At 42.9% G+C, this 26,577-nt stretch overlaps 2 protein-coding genes, 1 long non-coding RNA gene and 2 other non-coding genes across 5 annotated transcripts; 1 reads left to right on the top strand and 4 right to left on the bottom strand.

Moving 5' to 3' along the window:
• Positions 1-209: 209 nt before the first annotated feature.
• CCNB1IP1 (cyclin B1 interacting protein 1) lies at positions 210-3,999 on the bottom strand. Its single transcript, XM_066631363.1, has 3 exons — positions 3,703-3,999; positions 2,309-2,642; positions 210-403 (listed from the first exon to the last, which is right to left on the bottom strand). Exons 1-3 carry the CDS (start codon positions 3,997-3,999, stop codon positions 210-212), a joined length of 825 nt encoding a protein of 274 aa, XP_066487460.1.
• Positions 4,000-9,751: 5,752 nt separating this feature from the next.
• LOC136654231 (uncharacterized) lies at positions 9,752-12,874 on the bottom strand. The gene is made up of 5 exons (XR_010794590.1): positions 12,853-12,874; positions 11,730-11,849; positions 11,339-11,475; positions 10,512-10,571; positions 9,752-9,919 (listed from the first exon to the last, which is right to left on the bottom strand). It is a non-coding gene; the product is annotated as an uncharacterized lncRNA (long non-coding RNA).
• On the bottom strand, positions 10,110-10,257 carry LOC136654894 (small nucleolar RNA SNORA79). Its single transcript, XR_010794638.1, has one exon. It is a non-coding gene; the product is annotated as a small nucleolar RNA SNORA79 (small nucleolar RNA).
• Positions 11,175-11,253, bottom strand: LOC136654899 (small nucleolar RNA SNORD126). The gene has a single exon (XR_010794642.1). It is a non-coding gene; the product is annotated as a small nucleolar RNA SNORD126 (small nucleolar RNA).
• Positions 12,875-14,559: 1,685 nt separating the features above from the next.
• Positions 14,560-23,143, top strand: TTC5 (tetratricopeptide repeat domain 5). Its single transcript, XM_066628153.1, has 10 exons — positions 14,560-14,636; positions 16,691-16,823; positions 17,429-17,640; positions 17,885-18,035; positions 18,140-18,231; positions 19,334-19,390; positions 20,225-20,371; positions 20,471-20,685; positions 21,788-21,935; positions 22,421-23,143. Exons 1-10 carry the CDS (start codon positions 14,589-14,591, stop codon positions 22,538-22,540), a joined length of 1,323 nt encoding a protein of 440 aa, XP_066484250.1. The 5' UTR covers positions 14,560-14,588; the 3' UTR covers positions 22,541-23,143.
• Positions 23,144-26,577: the final 3,434 nt, after the last annotated feature.

The following is a 26,577-nucleotide window of genomic DNA, read 5'->3' as shown; positions in this document are numbered from 1 at the left end:
CCCACTTTAAGGTTTGCTATGGCTATAATTTTCAGAACAATGGTTGAGAATCACAAATTTGACACTCATGGGATTTCACCACGTTCTCCTCTGGATTCTTTTGAAAACCTCCAGAGTGTAAGCATCATTTCTGCCCATTGCCCTGAGGCTTCAGGCTTAAACAGGATTTTCAAAACTTCCTACAACTGAGTGATGTCACAAATTTTGGTTTATATTCTCTTAATTTTGTAGACCCTGTTGCCTCCTGGGTGCTGTTCTAGATCATTGCCAGGAGAGGTAAAGGAAAAGAAGCCAGATTCGCCCATTGGTGGAGAGGAGGCAAAAAATGGTTTGAAATGGCAGTCTCCCTCTCCACGACGGCCCTGGATGGGTGTTGAAGACCCAGAAAGCCTGGTAGCATTACCTGGAACATGAAAGTGAGAGACATATTAGTTGGGATGTGTGTGCAACCATAAACAAGGCATTATTAGCTACATTTGTATGTTATGATAATGTTCTCTCATCCCCCCCTTGCATACACACTTGTGTGCCCACACACACAAACACACACTATAATGGACAAACTTGTAGACTTGATGTGGGAGATACAAGATCAGGATCTCTCACAGTTCATAGCAGCTGTAGCGAGGAGGCAGTCAGATTAGGATTTTTTCCCTAAAAGAAGCCTTTCTCACAATTTTCCTCATTCAAATCCTTCCCCCATCAAGCTTCTATTTATCGTGCAAGGTAAAACATACAGTATCATATACCTTGTGTGTACTCATAAACATTCAGCATTTGTAACTAATGCATATACGGCCTCTGCTAACTGGGCTAAGAGGCACTTTTAAAAAATGGTTCTGTTACAGTTTAGCAGGTAGAGAGCAACTGTCCCATCCCAAGATGGCATCGTTCACAGTGGCTGTTTGCTGTGTCTCTTGTGACTGTTTTTAGATTGTAAGTGCTTAGGGACAGAGACCTTTCTTTTAAATTATTTTGCTAAGGAAATCAATATATGGACTTTATTGTAGAAAAGTGGCATGTATTCACATCATCCTCATCATCATGGTATTCTGAGATCTAAGGACCCTCAAGTTTCAGTTTCAAAGTATTAACCCCCATTTTTCCTATTCCTTTTTGAAATTACCTCTAGCTTCAAAATTATCTCAAAAGGTTGCATAACTCACCATAGTACCTGATTTTGCCATTCAAAACCCTCTTACTCCATTACTACTAACTTGTGGTTTGCAACCCAAGTTTACAAGCAGTCTGAAATTGTAGGAGTCACCAAATATTCAGTACAATGTACCATTAATGAAATGGGAGACATTCCATAATTAAAATATTCAGAAAAGGGGAATGTCAACTATACTGTAGTTATACAGTGGTATGATGTTATGAGAGATGATGATGCTGAACAGTATTTATATACCACTTTTCAACAAAAAAGTTCACAATTGACAGAAAAAAATCCAAAAACAGGCTCCCTGTCCCTATTAGAGGATCTCTGATATGAGGTTTGACTAACCACATAATTCAGATAACAAATCTTATTCTGCATTACAGAGAGCAACTAGAAATCTCAGGGAAGAAATGGTCAATGAGTTTGTACTGGATATAAAATGTAGAAAATGTCTCAGGCTAAGCTACACTTCTCCACAAGCATAGCATTTCACTATCACAACTACATCTTTCTAATGCTGCCCTATGAGGAACATTTCATTTCATTTCAAGATCATTTCTGTCACTAAGAGCGCAATCCTGACCTGCAGATAGGTCGTTGCATCCTTGTTGCAGAAGTGCTGTAAAGCACTTTCGCACTGACATAAGTGGGGTTAGGCCGGCACACAGACTTGCACTGGCCTCCCCATGCCAACACAGGCCACAGGGAAAGGGTGAGTTGCATTGGCCAAGCTCGGCCAGTGAAGGGGACTGGGGAGGGCAGTGAGGAAGCGGGAAGCAGGTGGGAGGGAGACGTTTTGGGGTGGGGGATGGTGTGCAGCGGGCATTCCTGTGGGTACAGATGGGGAGTGGAAGGCAGGGCCAGAGTGAGTTACTTATGCCGGATCGTAACCCCATTCCTGGGCTGCTCAGATTTGTGCCACCTGTTGAAGTGGCACAGATCTGAGTAGCCCCATAGGGGCTGCTGTGGCTTTACCCAGGGTAAGGGGAAGTGATTCCTCTTGCCCCGGGCTAAGCCGCTTTCAGCCCAATCCTACCTTGGATGCAGTGCAGGCCAGCCAGCCTGCCTGCTCCAGGGCAGGTTAGAATTGTGCTGCACATCTTCTAGATTATGTACAGTATCCAACTGAGAAGCCACCACTCTTACCCAAAGGGAAACCAAAGACAGCAGGCTGAGGCATCATAGGAGGTTCCTGAGCTGCCTCTTGGCTGGCCACAGCAATGTTACGTAAGCGTAAACTGTCATACAGGCCTTGAAGTTTCTGGTACTGCCGGTTGCGCTCCATGAGTTTCTCTGAGAGTTCAGTGAATTTCTTCTTATATTCTTCCAATACTTTCTTTAGGGAAGACACCTCACTCTTCATAGATGTCAGCTCCATATCTTTGCTCTGGAGTTGCTGGGTATAGACTTTCTCCATCTGTTTCAAGTGGCCCTCTGCTTTGCTATAGGTGTATTCTTGATACAGGCGTTCTTGGTGAACCTGCAAGGACAAAGAGAAAAAGCAGGAGACATGAATCAGATTTTATGCGATGTTCTTTCTTGCCATGTCATCACAGAATCCAGTTATGAAGGCTGCAGATCTTTAGCAACTACTTGGAGGATTAGAGTGTCAACTTCTTAATCATTTCATCTATGTTGATTTTTTGACCCCCAGCTGTTCTTCCCCCCTGCAGGGCAATACTAAAATATGGGTACAGTGAAATAGTCAAAGGTTCCAAAAACATCCTGAGTTGTAAATTTTTTTCAGTGTGGTCTGCATCATCAATTCAATTGGTTACACAGAAACCTGAAAATGTCATTTTTTTTTCTTTTTTAAAGCATGGTAGCAGCCCTCAGGATTAAAAAAGTTACACTTTTTTTTATTTGATTTTTTTTATTGAAGATTTTTGATTTTTGATCAGTTATTCCTCTTTTCACTACCCCCTTCTCTAGTGCTACAGAATTATATATAGTTCTCAGGTATAATTCTTTCAGAGATTTGAAGTTTTCCATGACTGTTAACATCCATAAGGTCTAATCATTCATTCACATAAATTGATTTTACTTCATTGAAATGTAAGGTTTCTAGGAAATCTAGGGTACCAACATATAGTTTTCATAAAGATAGCAAAGCTTTTAGTCTAGGCTTTAGGAACTGAAATTTTTGCTATAACATGCAACACTGGAATGTGTGTTGCACAAATAAATTTATTTCCGGTTTGCCCAATTTATTCTAATAGCAGAGTTGTGGTTAGCAGTAAAAAAATATTGGATTTATAGCACAGAGTTTGAGATGCTTAAATTAGTGCCTGTGGAGTTAGAGAGCATCACTGGGTAAATGATGGCTTTGTGCAGAAGATGCTGAGTTTTTTTCTTGAGCAAGCTATGTTTAATTTGCTCCACGGATTTGAGAAACTCAGATAAATAAAGAACAGTCATGTGGGTCCTCAATTGGACCCTTAATTGTTTATCCAGCTTTACAAAAGTGTGACACATGTATACACAGTTTTAATAGATTCTCCAATTATTTTTGAAATATAAATGCCCTCATATGCGTTTACCTGGTATGTCCAGAAGGCCAGAGCCCTTGAGCTGATGTCTAGAATAATTTCTGGCCGCAGTCCAGCCAGGACCATGGCCTTATATTCCTCAGAAGGACTGAGCTCTGTCCGAACAATATCTAACTTGCCAGAGAGAGCACTGCTGCAAGCAGGGCAGACTGCTGGTGAACGACTAAACTCCCCACTGCCGTGTTGGTCACAAAAAATATGTGAGCAGGCTGTGACCCACGCATAGCCTGATAACTTGACTCGGCACTTGCGGTAATTGCAAAGAAGCATATCCTCACAGACAGACATTTTGATGTGGCCAAGAATAAAAGTAGAACAAGTGTTTCCTATGGGAGAGGAATATAGCATTCACCATCGCACACCTATGGTGGTTAAAGAAATATTAATGCCAAGAGTTCAGACTGCTTGTAGGATTCAGATTCACAGTACAGAACTGAGCTTAAGAACATCATGTGTTCATTGATTAGATTGATTTCCCACTCTATCATCTAAGTTCATATATGCTTGGGTTGCAATCCTAAACCCACTCACCTGGGATTAAAACCCACTGTATTCAATTGGTTTATTTATAAGTAGACATGCATAGGACTGCATTGTTATAGCAGTGTTTCCAAATACAAACACATCAGTCCCCAAGCAGTTCAGTCTAAGTAATTAAATAGTTTAGAGGGTAAAATACAACAAATGAATTTTTTTTTTTTTTAAATGACATTCTACTGTCATAATTTTTTTTAAAGAAAAGCAAAAGTAAACATTAGAGTCATTCTGGATCAGACCAAAAGGTCCTTCTGCTTCAGCATCCTGTCTCCCAGTGTCCAAGATGCCTCCAGGAAGCTGACAAACAGGGCATGAAGGCAAAAGCCCTTTCTTGCCTGTCTCCCTAATTACTTGTATTCAAAGCTACATTGGCTCTCCACCAGGGGATTCTTTTGTGATCTCTTGAACAGATCTCTCCTCCATGTATATCTATAATACACTTCTGAATGATCTTAACCAGTGGCCATTTACCACACCATCATGTGGGTGAGTATCCAGGAGAGATATGGGGCCTTCTTGGCTGTGGCACCAAATTTTGGAATAAGCTCTCGAGTTTTGTACTACTCATCACCCTACAATCCACTTTTAGAAAAGTAGTGAAGACTGTATGGTTAAGGCAAGCTTTTTAGACCTTTTAAAGAGGCCTTGCATATGTTTCTGTCATGTCAATTTTTATTAATGCATTGCCATACTGTTGGATGTAAGCACCCTTGCATGCCCTTCTGTGCATAAAGGCAGAATATAAATTAAACTTCTCTGAAACGGTTTATTTTGCCTTAAAGAATGGGGTCTGGGTTATGGACTTATGTGCTTGATTCATGGCCCTTGGCTCATGATTTTGTCTCAGCCTGAGGCTGCAATCCTAACCTCACTTTCCTTGGAGTAAGTCCCACTGAACACAATAGGACTTACTTCTGAGTAGAGCTGCTTAGGCTTGTGCCCAAAGTCTGTAAAACGGGTAACACAATGTCATATTTCAGATTTCATTATTTTGAAGGTAAAAGCATTGCACAAAGCAGCAATAAAGGAATGATTGTTAATCAAAGTGTTTTACATGTTAAAAATAAAGTATTAGTCATTAATAATCATTCCTTTATTGCTGCTTTGTGCACTCATTGAGGAAATGCTGCAAACTGTATAAACACAAAAATGAACATCCCATGTGAGTTGTTTAAAGGAGCAGAGTGCCCAACCAGAACTCTCTCTTTATGATTCAACATCCTCAGGGAAGGAGTCTCAGCATTTGAGCTTTCCTAATGGCCAACTGGGCATATCCTGAAGGATTGTGGTGTGTTACTTGTACGTTACTACATTTTAACCTCCTTTTTCTACCCAGAATTGTTATTTACACACAAGGTGGCCCTTTACAACAGAAGAGAAGGCAGGTCCCTGTTCCGAGGGGGTTAACAAACAGCCCAATCCTATGCATGCCTATTCAGAAGTAAGTCCCATTGAATTCAATGGGGCTTACTCCCAGGAAAGCATGCTTAGGATTGCAGCCTGAGGCACAAGAGAGATGGACAGAGGAAGAGGAGGGGAATGGTGCCAGTGTAAAAGTGGAAGAACAGGCTATTTCATGTACTGTACACATGTTTAGGTTGGGGGTGGGGGGAGTAATTAAGGTTGCTTAAAAGAGCAATAAAGAGCAAACAATTTTCCCTATTAGGTAAACATGCAAGAACATTACTACACACTCTTCAGTTTCTGTGGTGGAGTTGTGTTGTGTTGTGGCCATTTTACTGGCAGTGCTATTGTACTTTAAATAGTTGTGGTTTGTGTGCGTATGTGTATATGTATATAAACACACACATAATAAATATGTATGTATTTTATACATGTATATATTGATGTGTTTATTATGTTAATTAATATTAAGTTAATACCCTTTGACTTGATAAAATTATGTCCAAGGTGACATACAACACTTCAAAAAAAAAATCACACCCCTGCTCAGTGGCCTTTCTTCTCTCGACCTGTTCCTCCCCTCAGTTCTGCAGTCAGAAGTGCAACAGGTGGAGCTTTTCCAGCCACAGTGATGTGTCCCTGACAGGAAAGCCCTTCACCTGTTGCACTTCAGCTTGTCACACAGCTGTTTAAAAACACAGTAGCTCTGGAAGAATGGTAATTTCAATGTTTTTAGTGTGGTGTGAAAAAAAAGTGTGCTTTAAGATCTCTCTGGCTTTAAAAAATGAAAGGCTGCCAGTGACAAACACTTTCTGTGGAGAGATGTGCACAGCACCAGAGGCGACTGAGATCAAGGCGTGGGCTTATGACCGTTAACAGTTTCCCGCCCGCTGCGTTTTTGAAAGAAAAAAAGGCGGGAAAATGTAGAGAGAAACCCGCGGGGGGAGGGAGCGCGCGCAGCAGAGACCGTTGTTACCTCGCTCGCTGCTTCATTCGCCCCTCCCCTCAAAGCTCAAGCGCGCGCCAAGCCTACTTCGCATTCTATCTTTCCCCGCGCCTTCCCACTCCCTCCTCCCATCGCGCGAACGAGTACCAAGGCTTAAAAGGTGCCTGAGGCAAAAGTGCACCTGACTACTTGCCTTCCCTCTGGCATTGAGTAGACCATACCCTCACAGGGAAAGACCACAGAAGATTTTTGATGCCCCCTCCCCACTGCATATAAACAGTAACCCTTGGTCACTACATTTGCTTGAGATTTCTTCTCCCGCCTCACAGGAACCACTAATAAAGCATATATTAACACAGAAAAAGTATAAGCAAACTTAAAAAACCTGAAAATTACCAAAAAAAGTGCAATAAAAATTTTAAGTTCTTGAAAACTTCACAGCATGGTTAGTGCTTTTATGGTCACCATGACAGATAGGGCACAGCAATGGTGCCCTTTTCTGCTCCACTCCTATGAGCAATCTCAAGGCTTAAAGATGGAAAAAGAACTGCTAAGTTTTTTTTTTCCAGAATACAGAATAACTATTTATAGCAGCATAAGCCTCCTGTGCCTCTGTAGCAGTTTATTTTTCTTTTGTGGTTTAGTGCTTTTTAGCAATAAAATATAGTATATAGACTATATTTATATACTATATTAAAAATATAGTATATTTTAGCTATGAGTTGTAAGTTGCCTTGGGCGACTGTTTTCTGGGGTAGAAATCTTGGATCAATAAATAACCTTTCAACAACAAATGGGTAGGAAGATCAAAGGATAATTTAAGGAAATGGAGTTTCCTCATAGAAGACACACTATGAATGTGGAGAACCTCTTCACATGTTTCAGCATATACAGTATCCCTCCCAGTTTGAAGTATTCCCCAGTTTGAAGAGACACTTGGCCAACAGTCTGAGGCAAAGAAGGAAGGCCCATAGCCAGGGAGACAGACCAGGGACAGACTGCACTTGCTCCTGGTGTGGAAGGGATTGTCACTCCCGGATTGGCCTTTTCAGCCACACTAGACGCTGTGCCAGAACCACCTTGCAGAGCGCGATACCAGTCTTTCGAGACTGAAGGTTGTCAATATATATATATACACAATATATAAGTATCCTTCAGTATGTAAGGAGGAAGATCTTATGTTGGCAAGGGGGAATGCTGCTGTAGTAGCCCGGTATTGGTCAAATAATATCTAGTTTTAACCTTTCTATGTATGTTAAATTATATATGTAAAATTTTAAACAAATAAGCTGAACTTTGACATTTATTCATGGCATTTTTACCTTTATCCTATAGGGGACTCAAGGCAGCTTACAAGAGGGCAGGTACACAGAAATAAAAACACAGTTAAAAATCTATGGTAAGGTCACACCTGGAGTACTGCATCCAATTCTGGTCACCACATCTCAAAAAGGACATAGTGGAAATGGAAAAGGTGCAAAAGAAAGCAACTAAGATGATTACTGGGCTGGGGCACCATCCTTAAGAGAGGGCTACAGCATTTGGGCCTCTTCAGCCTAGAAAAGAGGCACTTGAGGGGGGACATGATTGAGACCTACAAAATTACGCATGGGAAGGATAAAGTGGATAGAGATGCTCTTTACACTCTCCCATAACACCAGAACCAGGGGACATCCACTAAAGTCGAGTGTTGGGAGTTAGGACAGACAAAAGAAAATATTTTTTTTACTCAGCATGTGGTTGGTCTTTGGAACTCCTTGCCACAGGATGTGATGATGGCATTTGGCCTAGACGCCTCTAAAAGGGGATTGGACAAGTTCCTTGAGGAAAACTCCATTACCAGTTACAAGCCATGATGTGTATGTGCAACCTCCTGATTTTAGAAATGGGCTGTCAGATGCAAGGGAGGGCACCAGGATGCAGGTCTCTGTGAGCCACTGTGAGATACAGGAAGCTAGAGCAGATGGGCCTATGGCCTGATCCAGTGGGGCTGTTCTTATGTTAGTGCTGGAAAGCACTAACATAAGGGATTAGGACTGCCTAAAAACAAACCTTAGGAACAAGAAGTTCACAAAGCATTTTACAGAAAAAAAACAGCTAATGGCTCCCTGTCCCAAAAGGGCTCACAATCTAAAAAGATGCAACACCAGCAGACAACCACTAGAAAAGACACTGCTGGGGTGAAGTGGGCCAGTTACTCTCCCCCTGCTAAATAAAAGAGGAGCACCTACTTGAAGTGCCCAGTTAGCAGGGTTTTTACAGCCTTACAGTAAATTCTAGCAGACTGAGATCAATAATGAAAACTGTACTTGGTTGTATCAAAGGGCTTTCAACCTTAAGAGTGGAGATCCATCACCACTTGATGTGTGTTTCATGGTGACAAGTCATGGCTCCCTTTCAATTAGTTGATTTGGAAAATATACTATTTGGAAAACATTCACAAATGATTCATTCCAGACAAGCAAGTCCAACCTACTAGAGCAGTCTACCATGGGACTTGTTGTGGTCTACAAAAACCTACAGAACAAGTTGAACAGCCCACATTGTTAATGCCCTCTTGGGAATACTGCTGTTCCCCAACAATCAACCAAATTAGAATTAGAAAAACTTCTAAGTATGAATTAGGATCCTGTCCAACAACCAATTTGTCAGTTGTCTCCATGCTAGTGGCCATCTGAAATTCTCTAAAAAGAAGACCAGTTACAAAGAACTATACTTTGGCTACCTATGAAAAGTACTTTGGCTTCAAATGACTTTTGCACTAGTGTAACACCTTAATTCCTACTTTGCTGCTTCTACCTCTTAGCCCTTCCTCCAAAATATTAGCTTTGAAAGTTGCAAGTTCAAGCCTACAGAGACTGTAATATGGCAGAAGGCAGAGTCAATGGCTTTTTGTTTGTGTGTACAAATGGTCCCACAACTTTTAAAGGTTCATTCTAAGGGTTTTTTGCAGGCTTGTCCAGATTTTACAACCTGCAGACCATCAAGTTCATGCAACATGCCCACCCTAGCTTCTCTTTACCATCTGCCTGATGGAGACCTGTAGGACTCAAATATTTTTGTTCTTAGATATTCTTGGAAAATTGACCAACATCATTTATGACTTGGGAAAAAATATTGTGTGAACTATTAAAGATGAATCCTGAAGAATAATTTTATTTAAATAAGCACTTTATTGGATATATAATATATATTATATATAATATATAATACACCCACAATGAGTGCAAGAATCCATTATCTTGCTTTGAGATGTTATGGCAAGTGCCCATCTTCTGTACAACGTCTTTTCCAGGAGAAATAGTCAAAACTCCAACAGTCCTGTGGGGAAAAAACAAAATTTAGAAATGTAGAGATGCAAATTCAAGCTGCTTGAGAGAATTAAGACAAGCATGGTTAATTCAAGCCCACAAGAGAACAACCCATCAGGGTACCTATTCACAGATTGCGTATCAGTTAGATCCTACACCAGAATACCCGCTACCTCCAATACAGTTCAGACTATTTCTGAGGATGTGTGACCCCGCAAAGTTCAGGAAGTGCCAAAGGACAGCCAAATCTATCCAAATGCACCCTGAGTGAAGAAAGGCCACCTTTACTATTTGATGACACAAAATCCCACTGCACAAGACTTGGGACAGTGAGAGGAACGGTCATCAGGCAGTATCACATCAAGTTCATTCAGTACCTGAAAAGCTGGTGCCCTCCCATCTCCCAACACATTAACCTCCCTCTTCTTACAGCAACCCAATTTCTTTAGACTTTAGAACTGTGCCCAGCACTCTCTATAACAGTTTTCATTCATAACTCTGCACGCCCTGCCATGTTAGATCTTTCTATCCAAGGTTAAGTAGTTTACAAAGTTAATGATTTAGTGTCCTGAGAGTTATAAAGGAAAGGTCTCAATACATACACTTTTCCTTGATGGGTCAAAAGCATCAAGTATCTTCTTGCCTCTTCAGAGTCTCCATTGCTATAAAAACAGAAATTGCATCTCTTTAGCACCTTACCAAGTAAGGTACACCCCATACACCAACCTCCAAGAAAGCAATTTTCAGAAACTGGTTCTTGTTCTCCATTCTGCTGTAGAAAGCACAATTCTCACCCCATGACAACCAACTGTCAGGCTTCCTTCAAGAAAGTTCCATACATAAATTGACAGTGAAAAATTCAATCCTCCATTGAGGCACAGGACTCATTCACACATGCATGTCCACCGCTTGACTGCAGCATAAAAAGGATGCTCCGACTGTATAAATGGGCCTTTACAGATGAGGCATTGTAAACATAAATTTTCATGTGACTTTTAACTCAAAGGAATTCATTCATACTACACTGGAGAGGCAAGGAAGGGCCAGACACTGTAATCTGATGTAGCATCTAGTCTAGAAGATATTATTTGCAAGCTTTAATTGTATATATCACCAAGCCTTCTGAGAACCCTACCTAACACTCTTAGGAAAGCTGCCACCTCTATCAAACATTACCTTTGTCTCTAAAATGAGAAAGGTCCTTGAACTATAGATGCAGCCACCATCAGCAGTTCGTGGGAACAACTACTGTGCAGAGAGTGAAAAGTCAGCTCAGGGCATGTGTTTAATCAGGGTTAATTCAGGTGAAACACGGACATAACATGCAGCTCATCATAGCAGACTCTCCAAAGTCCTCTTCACACTTCCCACCCATACTCAATAAAATCAGTGTGCAATAATTTCTCACTTTAAGAGGAGAAACTCATACCTTTCCTCACTACCAGAGACCAAGCTCCTCTAGTTCAAGGCATTTCTGTAATTTGCTTAGTCCACCCTGCAATACAGCTGCTCCTTTTAGAAGTGTAGTAGGAAAATTTGGTCTTCATTCACCTCCAAATCCATGATCTACAAAAAAAGTCAGTAAGTTACAGCTGAACACATTTCCTCATCTCAAGACCACTCAACAAGTTAGTACTGTCTAATTAAAATGCAATAAAGGCTGAAAAGCACATTTTAAAACATTTTTCTATTACAATAACTTTTGCCAACTTTGAGATAAACTTTTTATAGGATTGCATAAAGCTGGTCAAGTGCAGAATTACCATCTTTCACTATCTTTACAAGAACAAAAGCACAGAACTTCTGTTCTTATAACTTACCTTTCAGCACACAGAACACACATATTTGATAATTACTCCAGATGGGTGCCTTCCATAGGCACACATCAGTGCTTGAACACAGATGCCTCAGACAGTGTCTCTCCATTTTTTTTTTTCAGTCTGTAGAAAAGGAAAAAAGCATTAACAGAGCACACAAGCATGTCTCCACTTGATGAGCATTAAAAATTGATTCAGAAGTTCTAAAATAGCTGGGAAGAATTTCAGGACAGTAGAGGTAAAGGCTTAGAAGGGAATGCCTGCTTGGGTCTGTAGTTTAAGAGCTCCTCCCCACAGAGGTCCAAATACCCCTCAAGCTGCTCTTTGCTATTTAAAGTAGTTGCTGTTTTCCTACTGCTGCTGGCACAAGCCACACCAATGTTCAGGAACAAACTTTATTCCTCATGCATGAAAAAAATCATCAATCAAGGACTGTTCAATGGCTGGTCCCTCCAGCTTTAGGAGACCAGCTGTTACACTGTCGATTAACCTAAATCAGGGGTGGGCAAATTCCAGCCCAGGGGTTATTTGCAACCCTCAAAGACCCCCAACCCAGAACCCAAACCATGATCAGAGAGCTGATGTGGCCCTCCTGCTAAAATGTTTGCCCGCCCCTGCCCTAGATCACCCCTAACCCTAATTTAGACCACCAAAACATTACTCTTTTCTCCCAAAAGTAGAAACAGATCTACAGACTTCCAACCACCACCACCACCCCATGAGTCACAATGCACATTCCCACTTAAAGACTCCAGCAGGCAGGCCAGAAGAAAGCCCCTTCTTCATCTTAACATAAGCAGTGCCGCTGCACTCCCAAAAAATCACATGCCTGTCTCAATATTCAGCCTGCTTCCAGTCTGGAAAAGAGAAGCACATGTACAGTTAAGAGGGAAAGAACCACCATGGCGGCTGATTACTACCATGGAGATTTTTGCATGGGAGAATTCTTGGCACAGCACACAGACCAAGAACCTCTAAAAATATTAATATTCCGTGGCTAATGTTCTAGCCATTCAATCCCTCCCTCTCTAGGGATTCGTCCCAAAACAGTAATAAGAACAGATGGCAGGAATGACTCCACGATAACGAATGGATTCACATGCACGTAAGTACAACGCTCACCCACCTTTACATCTATGTCACCAGCTTAGAAAGGAGGAGGAAGCACCTGGGCGGGCCAGGAAATACAAGTAGGAGTCCTGCTATTGGTTGAGAAGAAAAGCCAATCACTTCCCTGCAATGAGTGGGTGGGGATTTACATTGAATTTCTATAGTGAAGTTAAACCATATTTTCCTCCTTGGTCCCCCCCCCCCCCCGGTGCTGCACTGGTACAGGTTGCAAGTGCAGACATCATCTCCACTAAGGTTACTCAGTTCTAGTGTGTTCAGTTAGGCTTACTCCCAAGAAAGTGTGACTAGAATTGCAACCTTAGGGCTCAAGGCTGGTGCAGCTGTGCCAATGGGGTATGCACTGCATCCTTTCATGGGGAGGCAGTCACAGGACTCCTCAAGGTATAGGAATCTTACCTCCAGGACTGCAGTGGTTGGATAGGATTGGGCTCTTAGTCTCATTGAAATTATTTTTTTTATATTTTATTTTTCACATTTTTATAAGGGCACAACAACTCTGTGAGGTAGGTGAGGCTGAGAGAACGTGACTGGCTCAAGGTCACCCAGGCAGCTTCATGGCTGAGGGAGGATTTGAAGCTGGATCATCTAGGTCCAAGTCCACCTCCCAAACCACTATACCACCCTAAAATTAATGGGATGTAAGAAAGGCAGGACACATTTGACTCTGATTTTTCACATCTTTCTTTGGATACATCTCCGTAAGTGTAACTCAAAGCTTGATGTGCCTTTTAGAAGTGCTAGATTTATTTCCCCTTGGGAAGGAGTGCCTATGTCAAGTGTAGCCTCTGCCATTGCAACTAGAATCACCACTACCACTTGCATGTATGATGTATAACCTGCTAATCAAGTCAGGTGGATGGCAGGGAGACCAGATACAATGGAGTGCCTATAACCATTGCATAGAAGCTGGAATTTTGGCAGGTTCAGCTATTTAAACCCTTCCATGTGGCGCTGCACCTGTCAAAATTCCCTCTTCTATACAATTGCTAAAGGCACTGTGTCCTCCATTGTACAGTATTTGGTCACCCTGGGTGGGTGAGAGCCCAGCCTTCAATTTTTAAGCACAATTAGGCCATCCCCAGACAAGGTGGTCATTTCTGTACATATTTGGAGCACTTCTTAGTCTGCAGAAGTGGGAAAGTTTGTAAATTAAAAGAGAAGCAAAAACCAAGCATCCTGCCTGATGCAGACTGAGCATCAGGTGTCAGTTGGAAAACAGAGAGGGAATTTGCTTGCTAGAGCAGTGTTTCTCAATGTTTGTTCTCCGCTGTACCATTTCACATAGTCCACCTATTCAAAGTACCACTGGAAATAAGTGGAGATGACATTGCCAGTTACTTCTGGGTTGGGAGACCAGATGCAATGTGACAAACACCAGTAAGAAGCTTAAGGTGGACAGGAAGGCTTTTTCAAGCATGGAAAAACATGCTTTGGAGCTCTGTATACCCAGGATGTTTGTTGCCCTGAATGTTTGTTGTGTCAAATTCCTGGCCTTGCTGCTGGGTGGCAGGTGTCCAGGAGTTCTGCAAGCACCACCAGACACCACCTCAAATACCAGTGGTGGTACTTGTACTACTGGTTGAGAAACACTTGAACCAATTGAGGCATGATGTCTTATGCCGCACTTGTATTGTCATGTGGCCTCCAGGCCATTAGGTGTCCCTGTGGGCTCGTCGGGACCTGTGTGGTTGTAAGAGAATAGCAGGAAAGGAAGAAGGGGAAGGAGCTATCATGGCTGAGGAAGAAGAGGATAACCAGAAGGCTTTGCAGAGCTTACAGGTAGGGCGAGCGAAGGGTTTTGCTGTGTTGCTAGTTTGCCTTTGTTTTGAGTACGACCAAAATCAAGGTATCGTAAGGCTGCAATCCTGTCCACACTTACCTGGGAGTAAGCCCTACTGACTGTAATGGGACTTCTGAGTAGGCATGCATAGGCTTGGGCTCTAACACCAGACTTTTTGCAAGGCTTGCAGAGACGCACAAGAACTCTTTGCTTGCTCTGTGCAAATGTTTTAACTGCCAGGATGCACGTGCACAAGCACAGAAACCTAGCAACATTGAGAAACCAAGGAGGAATCAGCAAAGCAGGACAGCAGTTTTCCTTTTGCTGATAAGAGAGCAGGAAGATGCCAACACCTGATCGCTCTCCCCCCTCCCTTAATCTGTCTAATTTGTTCCTCAGTCACTTTTCCTCGAGTCCAGGAGCACAATTTTCAGGTTCTGCACCCGAGGGCATAGTTGTGCTGTGCAGTGTGGTCACAACTAATAAGGAAGCAAGTCTGATATTTTTGCAAGTTTCTGAGTAGACCTGCACATGATTCTAGCTCTGAAGGCTAGGTTTCTAACCTAACCTGAACCCCAGAAACTTTCAAAAATATCACTAGTTAGGAAGCAAAGTAGGAAAAAATAGGGGGGGGGGAGGCTTGTAATATGGGAAGTTTCATAAGGCACCCATATCTTATGAGGTAGTATATACACAAAATGCTATTTTAAATAAGCAATTTTTATAAATCACTGCAACAGCCAGAAATTTAAAATATAGATTAGGCATCCCTTGCCCAAAGTGCTTGGGACGAGAAGTATTTTGAATTTCAGATTTTTACATATTTTGGAATACTTACATATACATAATGAGAGAACACAAAATTCATTTATGTGTCATACCTCTTATAGCCTGAAGTTAATTTTATATAATTTTAAAAATAATTTTGTGCATGAAACACAATTTGTGATTTTACTTCTTTAGGTAAAAAAAAAAGTTAAAAAAAATGAAGTCATGTTGGCACTCAAAAAAGTTCCATATTTTGGAATTCCGGAGAAGGGGTACTCAACCTGTACTTTACATTCCCCACCCCCCATGCAGATCTTTGTGCTTAGTCTATTAGGAGAGATTTCTCTCTCATTTAGTATATGTAAGCTCAGAGGAGGCTGCATGAAACAAGACTTCAGTCTGTGGGAGTCCTTAATGCATTCTGATATTTAAAGGGCATAAGAGTTGGCAAATCATGAGATTGTTACTTTTAACATTGGGCAGAACTCCATCTGCTGCTTTCCTTGCCTGAAGACCCAGTCCTATGCACACTAATCTAGGAGTAGGTCCCATTGAAATAAACTGAACTGACATGCATAGGATTGTTCCTCCTTCTGCCTGACTCTACTCCGCCTCCAGTGTTTTGCTACAGAAACAGGCGCAGACCAGCCCCAGTCCTTCCCTGTGCTTCTATCACCACTTCTGATCTTCAGGCAGCAGAAGATCAGTATGGGGGCTCCCTTCTCTGTTCACCTTCTTGCCTCCTCTGCTCCTCCCTGGAATGAAAAAGAAAGAGGGGTACAGAAAAGTAAAAGAAACATGGAGGAAAGGGCAGTGTTGAGCTAAGGCATTACTGGGAGATGTAGCCATCCCAGCTGCCCTCCCCAGGGGACAGGCCTGCTTAGTGGTGAGACGAAAACCACTCCACTCATACTCAAGTGCAATCTCTCCCATTGTTATTACTTCTTAAATTTCAGAACCTTTGGAAACAGTTTATAGGTCTTAAGTAAAACCATTCTTCTTCCCATAATTAACTAAACTGTGGTGCTGGAAGGAAATAATACCATACAGAGACCCAAGTAATCCCTAATAGTTACAATACACCCTTGTTTCTCAAATGCTGCTTTTGGTATATCTCAATCACCATTCAGCGTACCTATATCAATACATTTGTGATCTGACTCAGTAAAGCTGTGCTCCTGGTTATATGTTTCTTTCCATCTGAATGGAATGTGTTAACTTCCTATTCTAATGGATTGTGTTTTGGTCTGATGGTAACACTTCCTGTTTGGCACCTTCATGGTAGGAGCTGGTTGACCAACTCTACCATTTCCGAGACCATTATTTTGAGAGCCACAGTGTGGAGGATGCTGGAAAAAAGCAGCAGGATGTACGAGAGGAGATGGAGAGGACTCTGCAGCAGATGGAAACAATAGAAGGTAATTCCTACTTGTATCCCCTTTATCTTATATACTATGCAGCATTGCCCTTCCTCTCACACCTTCAAAAGCAGGGGTGTCAAACTCATTTCATACAATGGCCCAAATAGCATTCATGGTGCCTGCTGAGGGCTGGAAGTGATATCATTAAGCATGAAGTGATGTCATTAAGCAAGTCATGACCAGAAATAAGCACTTTCTTGTCACTTAGGAACTCATTAGCAGCAAATGATAGAAGAGAAATAGGCAAATCTTGATATTTTCAAGATATGGGAGTATCCAGTTATCATGTGGGCTACTTTTTTAGCAGTCACAGCTCAGCAGCTGAGAGCAGCTGATGGTGGTTCTGGGAGAGCCTGAGGGCCGGATAAAGAGCTTCCATGGACCGCATCTGGCGTCCAGGCCTGATGTTTGACATCCCTGATCTAAAGTGTTCTATAGCTTTTTCTGAACAATTCAGTACAGTTCACACAGTGCTGTCAACTGAAACAAATCCTGCTGTAGGCTTTGGGTCATCTCATCCTCTGAACATCCTGTATAATGTTATGTGGTTTGCATAGGCCTCTGGTGCAAATTTGGCATCCTTTTTTCTCTCTTGCTTACAGGCCTGCCTGAGGGAAGAGCTCATACACTGATGCTGAAGGGGAAGGCTTTGAATGTGTCTCCAGATTATAATACCGAAGCTGAAGAGCTGCTCTCTAAGGCTGTCAAGCTGGATCCAGAACTGGTGGAAGCTTGGAACCAGTTAGGGGAGGTTTACTGGAAAAAGGGTGATGTGTCTGCTGCCCATACCTGCTTTTCTGGAGCACTCAGTCATGTAAGTCTCCTATAAATCCTATCTGAAGGAAGTGGTGGAACTGTTTGGGACTTTTTCATATTAATCTATAGGAGATCAAGTAAATACTCCCTCTTCTGAAGAGAATATCCCTCTTGAGAAGTGAGAATGGTCAGCTTGGAGTCTTAGCAAGACAGAGGATGATGTTATTGTGCAAGTTTTGTCTTGCAGATCTTAATTTTAGCTGAATGTCCATGTCTTATTTCCCCTCTCTTCTTATCTTCAGTGCAAAAACAAGGCCTCCCTCCAGAATCTTTCTATGGTGTTACGGCAGTTGCGCACCAATTCCACAGAGGAGCATGCAAATAACGTGATGGACAGTGTGCGGCAGGCCAAATTAGCAGTGCAGATGGATGTGCGTGATGGCCGCTCTTGGTGTAAGTCTGCAATACCCTCTTTAGCCATCCTTTATGGAGTGGACTATAGGAAGGAAGGAAATTGGAATGGAACTTGCTAATTCTCCTCTCTGTGTGTTCCACAGATGTTCTGGGCAATGCCTACCTCTCCTTGTTCTTCAACTCAGGGCAGAACCCCAAGATCTCACAGCAGGCGCTGAGTGCCTATGCCCAAGCAGTAGGTGCTGGAAGGAACTCTACAGGAGTCTATGACATGGGGAAGAGGGGTTGGTGGGCCTGGTTCAACCTCTGTAGATGATTCTGTATTGCTAAGGAGTTGAGGTAAAAATAGCTGGTGTTGTGTAGTATCCCACACTATGTATTGGGTTTGGGTGTTGGAAACCTAAAGTTCTTGCTTTAGCATAAAACATTGACAGCACAATCCTTTGCATGGCAACTCAGAATTAAGACCCGTTGACTCAATGAGGCTTACTCCCAGGAAGGTGCACATAGGTTTGCAGCCTGAGTTACCTGGGCACATCTTCTCTCTTGGTCTAACTTCCTTCATAGATGTATTCTGAGTCTAGAATGAGAGATACATATTGCAGCCTTCCCTAAAGTAAGAGCTGTTGTGATCCCTTTGGTTCAGCATCATGTTCTGATAGTTGACAACCAGATGTTTCAGGGAAGCCCACATATGGCATGAGAATGACATGGATTCTCTCTTGTTCGTTAGCATCTGAGCTTATTTAGAGATGATGGACTGAGCAAACCTAGATTTTGTAAATATGCCTTGTGTGAGGATATCCACCAAGTGGATATTTGCTTTGCTTTGCTTTGCTACTTTGCTCAGTTGCTGTGCCATACCAGAAACACAGGCATAGGGAAAACAGCAGAAAAAATGAAGGCCACAATTGCTTGGTATGGATTAGCAGGGTTAATCTTTATGTTTGCAGTTTATGCAATGATTTTTTTAAAGTCACCTGGTGTACATGTAAACATGTGAACCAGTTGATGTTGGGAATGAGTTACTGATGGGTAGCTTTTCTGGGGGTGATCCTGTGAGCCAGGCCAAAAGGAAAATTTGGAGGTAATAAAAGACTGTCATCTGTAGTGACTTACCTCTGGGTCATTTATGAATATTTGCTCTTGCTCTTAGATTGTGAGTGGATGGGAATCTCTGTCTTTTACATAAAATTACTGCTGATTTGCCTGCAGCCCTGAGATAGGGCAGGCTACAAATGCCAATGAATGTGTGGCTTGGAGAAGGTTATTGAGGCAGTAAGAGTGCTCGTTAGGTACTGGATGCTCACAGTCTTTGCTTGGTCTCTTTTCTGCAGGAGAAGGTGGACCCTACTGCATCATGTAATCCAGATTTGCATCTCAATCGAGCCACGGTGAGTAGACAGTGTGGCATTGATTTTCAAACTGATTGCAAAATGTTGAGGTGCTAACATTATCAAGGCACACCATTGGTTTTTTGACAATTAACACGGCACATCACGCTGCTGGCAGACGGCTCACATCCCCCAATGACCCTACTAATAAATTACCCTCCTTCAAACTCCCATGGCACACCAGGGTGCTGCAGCACAGTGGTTGAAAATCACTGCAGTGTGGGAAGGGGCATAGTGTAGCAGAAAAGTAATTGATGTTTGACCAATCAGGAAGCTGGGATGGATCCGTGGATGGCAGCTGGTACTCTTCAAGTGCATACATAGACACCAGCAAGGCAGTCAAACAGCATCTATCCCTTTTTGTTCCTGGCCAGTCTGCTGAGAGCCTAGCTATGGCTGAATTCTCCTGCCCACATAATGACATATGGCCTAAGCTGGAAGAGGAGAGTTTTTAACTGGAGGAGTCAACTATTTGTAATTTTTAATATGAAAGATTCTTACATATGAGAAGACTTGGGTTTCTGTGGAAAGTAGTAGGTGGGAGTAATAGTTTCAAGGAGGCAGCATGGTGTGGTTGTAGGAAGGAGAAGAAGCTTGGAATTGGGAGAATATTGCCCATTATTCCAGTCTTTCTTACAATCCTCAGATGCATTAAGCGTTGCAGCCTCCCCCCGCCCCAGCCTGACGAGAAATAGGACCCAAGACTTGACTCTTTGTTCTGTTTTCCCCATTCCTTCCTTAGTTAAAATACGAGAACTTTCGGTTCACAGGAGCCTTGGATTATTGTTCTACCTGCTCTAACCTGTCATCCTGTGCTTTGTTCTTCTGTGGCAGCTCTATCAATATGAAGAAAACTACATGGAAGCTCTGGAGGGTTTTGCACGGGCTGCAGCCCTTGATCCTGCTTGGCCAGAACCACATCAACGTGAGCAGCAGCTCTTAGATTTCCTAAAGAGGCTCACATGCCTCCTTGAAAACAAGGTATTACCGCAGTAAGACTTCTCTCCTTGTCTCTCCACTGCTCTGTTCTTACAGGACAGCGTTTAACAGTGACCAGCTCTTCTGCTTTCTCCCTCACAGGGAAAGGTGAAAGGCAAGAAGTTGCAAAGCATGCTGGGAAGTCTGCGCCCCTCCCAACTGGGCCCTTGTGGTGATGGGCGCTACCAGGGCCCTTCAGGTCAGAAAGTGGAGCTGGAGCAGCGGGCCCTGAGTGCCTTGCAGCCTGGAGTTAATGCAGGTGCTGTGATATTGGGCAAAGTGCTGTTCAGCATCACCACAGAAGAGAAAGTGCCCTTGTGAGTGTCTTGACCATCCCATATATCTTTCCTTTGCTGGAATCAATATCTATCTAAGTATTTTCCTACCACTTTAGTATTATCTGTCTATTCTCATTATTTGTGAAAACTCCTGCCCTAACCTCGAGGGTGGGGCTAGGTATCCATCTTTATTTTAAAAATTATAAAATTAATATGTTTACAATTAAATTTTTCCCACCTACCTATCTACATTCCTCATTTCCTAAGGAAAGGACTTGTATTGATTTTGAAATGTCTTCAGACTTGGGCGTTGGTGCACATCCAGGAAAAGGCAACTCCTGCAGAGAGAAATTATCAAGTGCAGGTGTTTGCATGCGTCTGGTAACAAAGCAAGCTAAATTGAACTTAGCGCGCAATTCATAGTGTGCCCTAGGTCGGTGCATGTCCCTTGTGCTGGCCTCCAGATGTCGCAACAGTGCTGTAAGGCATTTCTATGCCACCGTGGGAGGAGGTGAGCCAGTACCTGGTCATGCGTCAGTCTCTGGAGGCCAAATCTGGCCCTGTTGCACCTGTGGACAGTTAAGTGTGCACCGGCCTGCCTCAACCGACATGGTGGTATGGGGAGGGTGGGGGACGGGCAGAATGAGGGTGTTTTAGGGTGGGCGGAGGATGGGAGGCGGGTGGGCCAGTGGGCGGACTGGGCCTAGGAGGGATGTGGTGCCAGGATCTGGCACTTGGGTTGGATCCTAACCATCATCCCAGGCGACCTGGCCTGGGGCTGGGCTGCTCGGATTTGTGCCACCTCGTTAGGTGGCGTAGATCCTACTGTTCTCATTCGGGCCACTGCCATGTAACCTAGCAGAAGAGGAATTGATTCACCTTGCCCTGGGTTGTGCTGCAGCCAGCCCCAACCCTGCACTGGATACAGTCTCTTCCAGCACAGGCTAAAATTGGGCTGCCCAGCATATATAGTGTCCAATGCGTGCTGTAGTCAGTCCATAAAACACGTAACTTCCAATCTGTTTTAGAGCTGTATAAGTCACAACCAGTATCTATCTTGCCCATATTTTGATTGTCCTTCTTATCCAACCAGCCTCACTGAGCATTTGACTAATGGTTGTTTTTTTTTCTTTGCTGGCAGCACATTTGGCTTGACGGACTCCCCCGAGGGCCCCTGTTTTGCTGTTACTGTTTACAATATGGCACAGAGCTGGGGGGTTCTGATTGGGGACTCAGTGGCTATCCCTGAGCCTTACCTTCGGCACCATCATATCCAACATCAAGGAAAGGTGAATACAGACTGCGCTCTCCTTTGAATCTGCACTCTCCTTCCCTCTTGCCAGTCCATGCCCTCTTGCCCTACATCTGATGTATTCAGAAATTCCTAAAGGCATAATGCAAGCATTTGAATGGGTAGCCAACACATACGTGAATGTAGAAATATTAGGAATTGTCTAAAGCAGCGGTAAGCAGTGTCAGGCATGTGGGTTGCATCCAGTGTGCTGTGATATTTCCCCAGACCTCTGCATATTTTCCTCTTTTGGAATTATGACTTGCTCATAGGGCAAGATAGACATGTAGACCTTATGTGACATGTAGGCCTTATGTGACACTAGATAGACATGTAGGGCTTTTTGTTACACTAACAAAACTTTGTTTCAGTAGCCAAAATAAGTATATAAATCCTTTCCCTATTACTGATTACACTATACTCAGTAGAGTTTAGTGTGAACAGGTCATTATGATTTGACTGAAGTTTTTTCTTCCCTTCCAGAGTTTTACTTTCTCTGGCCTCCGGGTGGAGACCCCTCTTCTGCTGGTGGTGAATGGCAAGGTGCAAGGATCCCAGAGCCAGGCTGCTGCTACTGTTGCATACCAGGCACAAAGTGAATGAAGTGGAATCGAATTGGGTCGGGTGGGTGAAGACCATTCTCCTCTCAGCAGTGCTTGATCTTTGGGCTAGACCTGCTACCCCTCTAAGAATATCAAAGTACAGTGGCCTACGGAGTTTGGACCGTTTCCTTATGTTTGGGCAGTGCAGCTGAGTGAAGGAGTGAAAAAGGCAGAGAGGGAAATGCAAAGTATGTGCTTAAACTGGTGATGAGGCTTCTGGTTTTGCTTCTTCTCTAAGCTATTCCCCTTCCGCAGGTGCCAGCCTATAGTTTTATCCACTGCTGTAACAAAATTGGGTTTAATGAGTCAGTCCAAAACGTTAAGAGGATGCCCATGTCTCTAAGACTTTTCCCATCTTCTCCAGCATCTCTTTCCCATGTCTAGTATTGAAGACTGATTCCTTTGCTTGTCACCCAATTTCATGAAATTTCATTTGAGTTTGGGCTTGGAGTTGGCTGTCTTTTGTGGATCCCAGATGGCTGAGTGCCAGGCTTGTCCCCCCCCCCCCCCCATGTATATAGGAGATAATATCTTCCATATTTATTTGTCAATGTTTGATTTTGTTTTTGTAATTTTTATACAGTTGTTCAGATTTCTTTTTCTTTTCTTTTTTTCTAATCAATAAAAGATTTGTTCTTTACTCTTCAGGCAATGCCTTGTATCTGGTTCCTATAGCAAAAAAAGGACAAAAGGATGTAATTGTAGCTGGAAAGGCTCAACGTATCAAATTAATTGAATTTTATCTTCATAGCAACCCTGTGAAATATGTTGGGAGAGATCTCTTATAAACGGCCACTCAGTGAGATTCATTGCTATAGAACCAGGGATAGGAAGTTGGTAGGCTGCATCCAGCCCCCTTTCTGTGGAAGGGCAATTTAATTTGCCTTTGGTGGCCCAATCAAAATATGATCAAGGTGTAGTAAATATTTGTTCTGTTTGTTTATTTTTAAAAAATGTTTGTTTGCTGCTATTCTGTCCTATTAAAGAGATAGTCAAGTTTTAAAACAAAGAATCCATCAATATATAATTCTAATTATCTAAAAACAGAATAGCAGTCAATGCCATGCAAAACATTAAAGTACAGAAAAGCAGCATAATTATTAACAAAAAAAAAAAGTGCAACAGAAAGGTCTCAGCTGTCCTTTTTAAAGCTGGCAGTGATGCAGCTGATTGAGCCTCACCAGGGAGGGAATTCCATAGCCTGGGTGCTGCTATTGAAAGGGCCCCATTATTTGTTCCCCCTCTCCCACTATAACTTTTCTAAAGAACAGAAAAATATTGTAATGTAAAAAACAACTTGGCATAACTTTAAAAATGAACATCTGTTTAATTTTTTATGTAACATGAGCCTAGTAGTGCTTACATACACATGTACATAATTGTAAAGCTGTAGCTTAAGGCATATGCTCTGTAACTGGGAAGCAATAACAACTAGATGGAAGCACAAGCTATACTGTCATGGCTGACCTCTTGTGAGGAGCTCTCCTGAGACAAGATACACTTCCAGCCCTTGGACTACCATCTGGAGTACGGGGTGGCCCTACAATACATGTATTGGCCACCCCATCATAACCGAGAGATCAAGAAGCAATACTAGAAAGATAAAATTACTTCTTGGTGCTTGTGTATTGTGTATTCTACATGACCTACACTCACCCTGTGATTCCCACAGTCTACTGTGCAGCCCCAGCATGACTGACAAAACGTTATTGTGTGTGACTTACAAAACTGTGTGCATTTTCAGTTTTACAAGAATTCATCCCTTACCCTCTGCTGCCTCCTAGTGTCTGCTTTAATTTCTGTATTCATATTGGCAACAATTTCATTGAATCCTGCTAAAGCGCTTTTACTCTTGTCACTGAGGGCCAAGCTCAGCATACAGGGCAACCACCTTTGTTAAACACATGCTTCCCCTGTTCCACTATAAAGTGGACGTGTGCATTTGCATTTTACACCAAAAGTAATACATGCGGAGATGAGTAAAATTTGCTCGTCTTACTTTGATGAGCTCTTCTGGTTTTAGAGTTTCCCTTAGCCTAACTCCAATACCAAAAGTGAACAGGGTAGGGCAAAAAAATGCTTAACCCATTTTTGCCTGGCCTACAGGTGTAGTACATTTGGTCCCTGTTGCGTATATACAACTTTGGGCAGAAATGGCTTAAAGCAGTTGAGTGTAGTGAAAGGGGATAGTGGTTTTGCCCCATGTGCTCCTTTTGATACTAAAAACAGACCCAGCACTCACCGCTGCTTTATGTGAATGGGTTAAACAAATAGGTGAATGGGTGTTGAAGAAATACATGCTCAACCCAAACATTTTATTTAAGGACCCAACTATACATGACAGAATTGATCCTTGATGATTGTAAGAGCTGCATTTTCCTTTAATCTTAAAAGCAGCCAGCTGGAGATATGGGTCTGATTTGCATTTGGTCATGGCACTGGGGTAGGGTTAACTTTTTCTCCCCCTGCCCAAAGCTGATATTAGCTGTAGACTTTAGAAAAAAAAGATATGTTCCCATATTGTATTTGTTGCCTTTTTTTCTTCCGTGGATAATACTATCTTCAGAAAGAAAAGGTAGTTTCCACTGGGGAAATGGGGGGCGGGCGGGAGGGATAGCCTCCCTAGCAGTGTTGTCTTGATTCAAATGGAGTGCCCCTCCACCACATGCGTTTAGCACTACAAAGAAGATACTGAGCTAGAGATACTGAAGATAAATGATTGTATCACATGCAGGTTCCCCTCTTGTAGTTCATGTGCCGTGTGAGCTAGACAACGGTCAACTAAGACTTTATGTATACATTACAGAAATGGGAGATGTTCAGAGGGCTCAAAGGAATCCAGATTTGGCTATGTCATCCTAGGATCCCTAAAGTGTAGAGTGTGCCTCCTCTGCAAAACCTGCTTCCCATCCTTTCTTCCATCCTCTGTGATAATCTAACATTCTGCGGGCTCTTACCACACTAGCTTGATTCCCTCCAGCTGTGGTTAGGACACATTCTTGTTGGATTTTATATAGAACAAAGCTCTGCCACTGTTTAATTGCTATGCATTCAGCAGAATTAAAGCAGATGCACTTTCATCTGCCACCACACTTCTATGTTGGGAGAAGCTGTAGTCACTGAACTCCTTTCTACACAACTTATCTGCACCGGAACAGGCAGGCAGGTTGGCCTGTGCTGTATCCAGCGCAGGGTTGGGGCTGGCTATGGCACAACCTGAGGTAGGGGGAATCACTTCCCCTCGCCCCATGTTGCAGGGCAGCAGCCCAAATTGGGCTACTTGGATCTGTACCACCTAAAGAGATGGCGCAGGTCCAAGCAGCCTAATGCTAGGCCAGGCCAGGCCACCCAGGGTGGGGCGGATCCTAAATTCTGGATCCTGGCACCACCCCCTCCAGGGCTTGGCCTGCCTATGGCATGTGCCTTATGGCATGTTTGTGACAGTACTGGGCTGGCACAAGGGACTTGCACCAACCCAGCGCAATCCTAGGATTACACTCTTTAAAGTATCAGTATCTAAAGATACATGAAATGTCCTTCCCTGAAGAACAACTAGGAGACCTTTCTATGAACTTTGTTGATTTACAGAGATAAGGCTTGACTGACTGGCTTAATCAGCTTTCACAAGAAGGAAATGCTGTTGCATGCAGTTCATCCTATTAATTAGCTCCCATAGGAGGGCCCCAAAGAGCTTTCCAGAAAAGTTTAAGCACCAGTTAATTAGGCCAAGATGGTTTTCTCTCCTCCTGTTTTCATTCTGGTGGAAGCACCTACAACTCTTTCCTCCAAAGGAGGCGACGGTTCCTTCAAAACTGGGAATTGAAGCAGTGTGAACAGTAGGGCAATGAAGAAGGGAAGAGGTGGATTCAAGCCAGGACTGTTGGGTCCTGGCCCTTATGGAAGGATGACAGGATGTAATGAATGGTCTGAAAAAGACAACTTAGTATGCCAGGCTATCTTCCTATCTCTGTAGTGTTCCTGAGGCTGCAATCCTAACCACGCTTTCCTGAGAGTAAGCCCCACTGAATAAAATAGGAC

Source organism: Tiliqua scincoides, chromosome 5, assembly GCF_035046505.1.
Source record: "Tiliqua scincoides isolate rTilSci1 chromosome 5, rTilSci1.hap2, whole genome shotgun sequence".
In the NCBI taxonomy this organism is placed as follows: Eukaryota; Metazoa; Chordata; class Lepidosauria; order Squamata; family Scincidae; genus Tiliqua; species Tiliqua scincoides.
Note: the sequence above shows the minus strand (reverse complement) of the source record. Positions and strands in the feature narration are given on the sequence as shown.